Here is an 8,498-nt window from a genome sequence, read left to right on the forward strand (position 1 = left end):
AAGAAGTAGTGAAAATAGCAGATCTACAAGCTAACAACGTGTCGCATCGCAACGTGTTGTGTGTTGTGTAGATCGGCTATTTTCACTAGTTTGTCTCTAATCTCTTTTGGGTCTCAAGCTAAAAAGTTTGGGAACCACTGTTCTAGTGTGTGCTTTCCCTTTCAGGGTTCCTGCTCACAGAATGGTCGAGGAATACTGTATCAATCAGTAATTGTTGAGGCAAACAAAGTTGGGGACCCTTTGCATAATAAGATATAATTTAATATGAGCTCATGCTCACGTAGCACTCAAAATGGGTTGGGTAAAAACAAAAGAGAGAAAACAAAACGAATCACTAACATGCATAATTGGGGGACGGGGCGAAACAGTCTATTTTTGACCTATTTCCAAATGTCGTACAGTATCAACATACTGGACTACGTCTACCTGATACACACACGTATGAGGTAGCACAAATATGTATCAGGAAGTTCAAAGTTTAAATAAAAAAGGGCGGTGAAGCAACCCTCTAAATCTGTTTAGGTGTGATTTTTTCTTTCTTTTTTTAAATAACTAAGGTCATTTTTAAACGGGAGGAAAAGATCAGTTTAGAAAAATATCCATATACGCGTAGTCAAGGTCTTAGACAGATGGCCTCAGAGAGCTCTAGCAAGGATCCCATTACAGCAGAAAGAAAAAGCACAGTTCACAGTGGGTGTTTGAGTGGAAATACCCTGTGAAAGGAGTGCAGCTCTCTCTCTCTCTCTATCCATCGGCCTCTCCCACATGTCACAGTTATTAAGGGGTGTACTTTAATAGTTGTGCAGGGAGCTGTCGGTGGTCTCAAAGGGAGAGTGACATGTTGTACAGACAGGGAGTGACAGAAAGATGGACGACTTTGTAACGGTAACGGGGGCCCGCAGCTGGACAGCGAGCCTCACTCCGGAGACTTCTGTCAAACCTCCCATCTGTCTTATAGCCACACACCTCACACCTCCTCCATAACAGAGAGCATATGGATGACATTCACTGAGAGGGAAACATTCACCACTTAAACCCTTATACTTAGTAAACTTGACCTGAGTTTGCTCTGAATGCTCTTTTTCCTCGCTAGATCAAATCTCTTCACAGAAACTAGCCCGATGTACAAGCTCACAGCACATAACAACACGATGTGCTGTGAGCTTGTATATCGTCTATTTTCGGCAAATGTTCACTCCAGAATAGGGATTAAAAGGTTCAAATTAAGCGATGCAGCATTTACTCAGGAGATTTGGGACACTTACCTGTTTTGAAGTGGCCGTGTCTTCGGTCTGTGTGTGCGGGTCCTGTTTCAGGTCCTCTGAGGCATCTTTCAACTCCCCCAGGTCACAGTCTATTATGTCAAAAACACAGCACAGGATCGACAACATTTCTGAGTTCAAGCGACAATGTGATTTACAGGGGACATTTGTATCCCACAGCTCCGGGTGCTGAGACAAAACTCACCAAACGTCTCGAAGAGGGATTCTACAAAGCTGGTGCCGTTTCTATACACTGATGAGTTCATGTAAATGTAATCGGTTCCTGACACTGGAACAGAGAACACACAGACAGACAAACAGACATTATGTATACACAAGACACACAACTAATATACACAAGCTGTGACACTGTATTCTTCACACACCTCATTAAGAAATGTTGTGCATATGTTTTATCATATATACAATTTGTCATTATGTGAAAGTTTATGAGCTACCTGTGAGTTTTAGAAGTCTTTAAGGATATAAGCTTCATGAAATGTGCTATACACTATACACAGTATAAATAAAGCATCATGAAAATATCATGAATTAGTGTTTGTCTCTCTGACCTGATGGTTGTATCTGTTGGAGGAGGTTGCGGACACAGGTCTTTTTCTCCTGGGTGGAGGAGCTCAGGCTCTCCTGGTCCAACAGCTTCAGAAGGACACCCAGCTCACTGACCAACACCTCCATCGCTACACACACAAACACAAAGGAGGGGCAATGGTCAGAGGAAAGGATCAGGATAACGGACAGATAGGGCACAGGTCAATGTGACCAAAATAAACAAATCCGATGAAAGATGTGGTCCCTCTTTTGTTCTCTGTGGCTTTGTTTGTTTCACAGGTATGTTCATATGTCACCCAAACACCATGCCTCTCTCCCTTCTTCCTCACTCCATCACCTTCCCAGACTAAACAATGTCACCACAGCAACAAGAACAGGCCTTGTAAAAACAGCATAAATAGACTTAAAGACCTGGAGACTAACCTGGCCACCTGCATATGGACTGATTGGACATAATATAATGTATAATCTATCACAGTAAAACGGGCATATAGTAGTTATGTACAGGGTAGAGGGTATCAACGGTCAAATTGATCAACATGGACATATGGGCATAGTGGAGTTTGCATGCAGGCACACGGGCACGACACCAGTAATCAATCAACTGTCATTTTCAGTGCTACAACAGTAATTGAAACTCCTCTGCATTCGGCATCGAGTTCCAAGGATGTTGGCAGGAAAATGTGGTTCTGACAGTGAGACTGAAGGGCCACTTTACAGAGCTCAAAGCAGGGGCCAAAATACACCAGCAGGCAGGGTTCAATTCACAGGGATTTGATCTTTATCTAACAGCAGATGTTGCTGCTCTGGAGACCAAGACCGTACCAAAGCAAACGCTGACACAGACAATGCATGCAGCTGCATGGAGACAAAGAGGGAGACAAGCTACCCACAAAAACACACACTCTCTCACACACACACACACACACACACACACACACACACACACACACACACACACACACACACACACACACACACACACACACACACACACACACACACACACACACACACACACACACACACACACACACACACACACACACACACACACACAGAGAGCGAGAGAGAGGGTCCTCAGGCTCTGTAACACTTTGTGGAGTCAGCAGGTTATACGAATACATGATTCACATCATATGTTGATGTGAGAGGAGGGACTGGACCACTCCCTGTTTTGAGAACAGACTTTAAATAAACCGTCTGGCTCTCTCAGCTGCTGCCGGACACCCGCGAGGCATGAGAACCAATCCTGGACCTGCTGATGGTGTGCGTGTGCGTGTGCGTGTGTGTGTGTGTGTGTGTGTGTGGGGGGTTCCTCCTTCATCTGAGTAACTCATCCAAAACTGAACCAAACCAAGCACACAACCCCATTGTTATCAACCCCAGCTCACATTTATTTTCTTCCCTCGCTCCATGTCCTTCTTCGTCTCTTCTCCGTTTAGCCCTGCAAACAGCTGGGCTCCCTCCATCCCTCTGTCAGTCCATTCACCACTTTGATCCCAAACACGATATCTCAAAGACTAGTAGACTACCGGTTAGATTGCCATGAAACTTACTCAACACATCCATAGTGCGGGGTATGAACACAAACCAGGACCTTTCCTCAAGCGCCACCCTTTGATCTCTGACCCACACCATTTTTAGTCATTTAGTCAAATAGTCATTACTGTAAGGAGTAAGTAAAGACACAATCTGACATGGTTACTGTGTGCATTCTTATTATTTATTTTGTTCTGCATAAAGCTTTGTTGAGGAGGGTGTATAGTATACTGTGGAGTACTACTGGTGTGCTGACTCTGGTAACTGAATTTCCCTCACGGGATCAATAAAGCTGTTATCTTATCTTACCTTATCTCACTTGCATAAAGTATCAGGGCTACCAGTAGCTGTTGCATTGGTGGAACATTCCTCTCACGGTTTGATCTCACCGTTTGATCCCATCTTCAATCCTACCATTTATCAAATTCATCATCTTCATAAAACTCGAATGGTGTAAGCCTGTCCCGCTAGGCTATGTTCCTGCGAGGAATTTGCCTCTGAGTTTCTATACACCTTAGGTATGCTGGCCTAATCTAAGTCACAGTTTAGAATGAATCCCTGATTATGGTTTAAATACAACCGGATTAAAATGAATCCCTGTTTAAAGTGAAATATAAATCTAGATTATATACAGGCTCAAAGTATACTTAGGTTTAATCCATGTTTAAAATGTTGTGCAACATGATTAATAGATTAACTGTGTTTTAAACTGGATTTTAGGACTTAAGCCTCATATAGCATTCCTGTTCTGGGAGGAACATTCGCTGATATTAGCAGATCTGCAACGCATTGTTGTAGATCTGACATTTTAAGAGGGTTTAAGTGGTTAATCACTTGAACCCAAGCATCCAAATTCTGCGGGGAACATTTAGGTATTTCCACTCAAACACCTACGGTGAACGGTTTGTAGATCGGCTATTTTTGGCAAAGAGATTTGATGTAGACGGGAAAAAGCGCTCACAAGTACAGTTGTAACTCAAGTCAGGTACTCTAGAGTGGACTAGAGGGTTTAACTGGTTCATCCTTGTTGGTGCAACCCACCCTAAAGTCTTGTTAATGTCTTTCTATCCACTGGTATCACATTTCCCATCTCCATGGACAGAGCAGTGTCATCCTACATGAGAGCTGCCAACACACTCAGTCACCGCTGGCACACCGGACCTGCTCCCTCCCTCTCTCCTCCTCTCTCCTTCCTCCTCTCTCCTTCCTCCTCTCTCCTTCCGCTTGTCCCAGTTTCACGGTCGCTCAACATTAAAAGGTTCACCGAGCCATGCTTCCTACTGAGGTCAGCCACAGGACACACACACACACACACACACACACACACACACACACTGATTCCACTCATGAGCGCATACTGTATATCCACATGCATGCACAAACACACACACGGCCGTACACATGCGCGCGCACACACACACACACACACACACACACACTGAATTTATTGAGGTGTGTCAAAGGTCTTTGGAGGCCTCTTGAACGTGTGTGTGTGTGTGTGTGTGTGTGTGTGTGTGTGTGTGTGTGTGTGTGTGTGTGTGTGTGTCCATTTCAGCGACAGCCCCTTCGTAGAGAATGCTGGCCATTGGACATATAAACAGGTATAGTAATATTATATATAATCACCAATGACAAGCAGAGATTCCTCATAGTATCTGGTCTTTGTCACTAGTGCTGATACACCCACAATGAGGTGGTGTGAGACAGACGAGAGAGAGAGGGAAGGAGTGAGGGAGGGAGAGGGGGGACAGGGAGGGAGTGAGAAAGAGGGAGAAAGAAAGAGACAGGGAGAGAGAGAGAGAGAGAGAGAGAGAGAGATGGGAGAAAGAGAAATGTAGGGAGGGAGGGTGTAGTTCAGCGAGAGAAAGTAAGAGAAACAAAGAGGGAAGGGGGGGAAGAGAGAAGGAGGGGAGGGGGAAAAGAAAGGGGGAGAGAGAGAGAGAGAGAGAGAGGGGCAGGGAGCGAGCAAGTAAGAGCGAGAGAGAGAGAGAGAGAGAGAGACAGGGATGGGGGGAGTAAGAAAGAGAGAGATAGAGAGAACTGATCCCACTCATTAAGACATATTTTCCTGAGGTGTGTCTTCCTCTGGGTTAAACCATGTCCTGCCAAGGTCAAGGTCACACAGAGTCAACAGCCAAGAGGGATTCATTCAGTCGGACCTACAGACAGTAGGTGTGTGTGTCTAACGCACAGCTTACTACCACATCTAGTTTTTTACTGACACACTTTCCTTCCATTGTAATAAAATAAAATAAAATCACGCTCCCACATCTCTGAAGCTGGCACAAGGAACTGGGCTCAGGGCAGGAACCCAACACGCCTGTTTTAATGTGTTATTATAGATCCCTGGATTCACCCTGAGGAGGTGCAGGGAGGGGAGGGAGGGAGGGAGGGAGGGAGGGAGGCTGACATGACTCGGCCACAAAAGCATCTCCCTGCCAGCAGTTGCAGCTGTTTAGGTGCGGGCTCTGATTCTGTGGAATTGAACCTGACACTCAGCAGGGATCCACACAACACAGTTGGCAGCCGAGCGTCTGAGACGGAATGCACCTCTGCACTTAACCACTTAAACCACATGAACCCTAGCCTGGTAAACCCTCCCTCCGGAAATCTCAATTCTATTTGATTCCTGGAGTGAGTCTGGCATGAACCGCCTCTCTGCAATATTGGCTGTGTATGCCAAACGGACGCGCCTATCAGCGTCGTCGCTCATTGTTCTGTGATTGACAGCTTACGTTGGCCAATCAGGTGGCGAGTTCGAGTGAGCCCAAAACACGAACGGCAGCCATCTTTTTCTTGTGCGGCCAATTCTCCGCTATTTTTTTACTTCAAAAAGCTCTCTAACTTCTATTTTGAGGCACGGAATTTACTTATAAGATATCGTTTGGATAGAATTTAGTTGTTTAACTTCATATATGTGGTCAATTAATCATGACAAAGCCTATTTAAAAAATAATAATTAGAGAACCGGTAGGGGCGGGCAGTGACACCATTGTACCCGAAAAAGGCAACCCATTTTGGGTATGGCTGTCTCAAAAGTCCCGTCGCGTCACATTAAGACTGGTGAACTGCTGATTGGCTGAAGGGGAAAAATTATCATTGGCTGAAGGGGTTGTCAGTCAACGGTATTACTCCCGCCCAACTCCAGCACAGCCAATATTGCAGACAGGCGGATCAGGCCAGACTCACTCCTGAAATGAAATGGAATTGAGATTTCCGGAGGGAGGGTTTACCAGGCTACATGAACCCTAGCGTCCATATTCTGGGGCAAACGTTTGGTAAAAATAGTAGATCTACAAGTTCACTTGTGAGCTTGCAGATCGGCAATCTTCGGTTTTGTGCAGAGATTTTGTGCAGAGGGACAAAAGAGGGGACCTAGCCCTGGGGTATCACAGTCAACTATAGGGTTTATGTGGTTAACCTATATACCGTACATTGGCAATCTACAAGCTCATAATGTGTCCCGACTCCCAATGCGACACGTTGTGAGCTTGTAGCTCAGCTATTTTCCCAAAGTAGGGATACCAGGGGTTAATGTGGTTAAAGAAAATATAACAATAGATTAGACTGGGGCTCTTCACAGCCAATTATCCCACGTGACGATGACACCAGCAGTCCAGTGGGTAACAGGATAGCTGGGCAGGGCACTAGGGACATGTGGGCACCTCGATGTAAAATTGGCTAGTTTGTCCAAAATGTTAACATAAATTATATTTGGAAAATGTTTTTAAGTAAAGTAAAGTATACAATACATGATTAGAACATGCTTAAACATTCGACAATTAAGGTCTAATAGTTTACCTTTATATCCAGTCATTTTGGGGCATAAACAAGAAGTTGAAGGATAAAATTAAGTCTGATAATGATGTACTGAGAATGTTCACATCATGTATACTTTACATTACTTAAGACCATTTTCTAAATATATATATGTTTTTAAATTTTGGACAAAATAGCCAATTTTACATTGAGGTGCCCAGATGTCCCTAGTGCCCACCTATCCTGTATCCGTCCAGTGGGGCCAGTGTTAGCAGAGAAGGGGCAGCTTAGCGTTTTGGCTGCGTGAGGCGTTAAGACCAGCATGACCTTCTCTTCTAATCAACACCATATTACACCTACAGCACAGTAGAGCTGCACTGCATCTCACATCTGAAGGAGTGGGATCCCTCAAATCTCTGCTGCACCTGGTGTGTGTGTGTGTGTGTGTGTGTGTGTGTGTGTGTGTGTGTGTGTGTGTGTGTGTGTGTGTGTGTGTGTGTGTGTGTGTGTGTGTGTGTGTGTGTGTGTGTGTGTTCTGTGCATGACATCAGGCAAAATAAAACTAAACCATGCGCACTCACACACACATGCTCGCACACACACACACACACACACCTCTGATAATGCCGACTTTTAGTGTGAAAATGTAATATTTGGACCTTTGTTTAGTTTTAACCACTTAACCTTAACTTAGTAAACTAAGAATTAGTTGACAGGGGGCAAATCCCTTAGTTGAAAACGGACGATTAACAAGCTCACAACCTCTTGCTCTGCGACGAATTGTGGGCTTGTAGATCTGCTGTTTTCGCAAAGAAGGTTCACCCCAGAAGAGGGATGCTGAGTTCAAGTTAGAATTTATTTTGTGGGGGAAATACCCACAGTAAGGATGTTTTACTTGAAAACTCATCCCAGACTTTACAGGGGAGTGTTGAAATGAGAACAGAACAGTGTGGGATTCACAACTATAACAAACTGCGTCTTCATCAACATTTCAAAGCCGAGGTGCCAGCAGGAATGTGCTGCACATTCAGAGCTGAATACACACTCAATGTTTACCTTCTCACACATGACTGACAATTGCAGTTACACATTCCTCACCTTGTTAAAAGTGCAGGACAAGGCAAAGCAGCGTGTGTGTGTGTGTGTGTGTGTGTGTGTGTGTGTGTGTGTGTGTGTGTGTGTGTGTGTGTGTGTGTGTGTGTGTGTGTGTGTGTGTGTGTGTGTGTGTGTGTGTGTGAGACAGAGAGAGAGGGGGCGGGAGGGAGGGAGAGAATGAATAATGTCAGTAGTACGTTAAGCACCTGTGCTAACATGTCTAGCAAACGCTGATGTAGAATAACGAGTCGTCAATTAGACGCATTGCTT

At 44.7% G+C, this 8,498-nt stretch overlaps 1 protein-coding gene across 4 annotated transcripts in view; it reads right to left on the bottom strand.

The window, feature by feature from the left end:
* afap1l1a (actin filament associated protein 1-like 1a) overlaps positions 1-8,498 on the bottom strand; it is a 44,950-nt gene that overhangs the window by 15,421 nt on the left and 21,031 nt on the right. For all 4 annotated transcript variants that reach the window (XR_013932282.1, XM_080416667.1, XM_080416665.1 and 1 more), the window contains exons 2-4: positions 1,835-1,960; positions 1,468-1,551; positions 1,266-1,354 (exon numbers count right to left, since the gene is read on the bottom strand). Coding sequence is in view for 3 of the 4 variants with exons in the window: in XM_080416667.1 (XP_080272793.1) it covers positions 1,266-1,354; positions 1,468-1,551; positions 1,835-1,960 (299 nt within the window). In the remaining variant the exon portion in view is untranslated. The remainder of the gene's footprint in view (positions 1-1,265; positions 1,355-1,467; positions 1,552-1,834; positions 1,961-8,498) is intronic.

This window comes from Gymnoscopelus braueri, assembly GCF_963280865.1.
Source record: "Gymnoscopelus braueri genome assembly, chromosome: 20".
NCBI classification, from domain to species: domain Eukaryota; kingdom Metazoa; phylum Chordata; class Actinopteri; order Myctophiformes; family Myctophidae; genus Gymnoscopelus; species Gymnoscopelus braueri.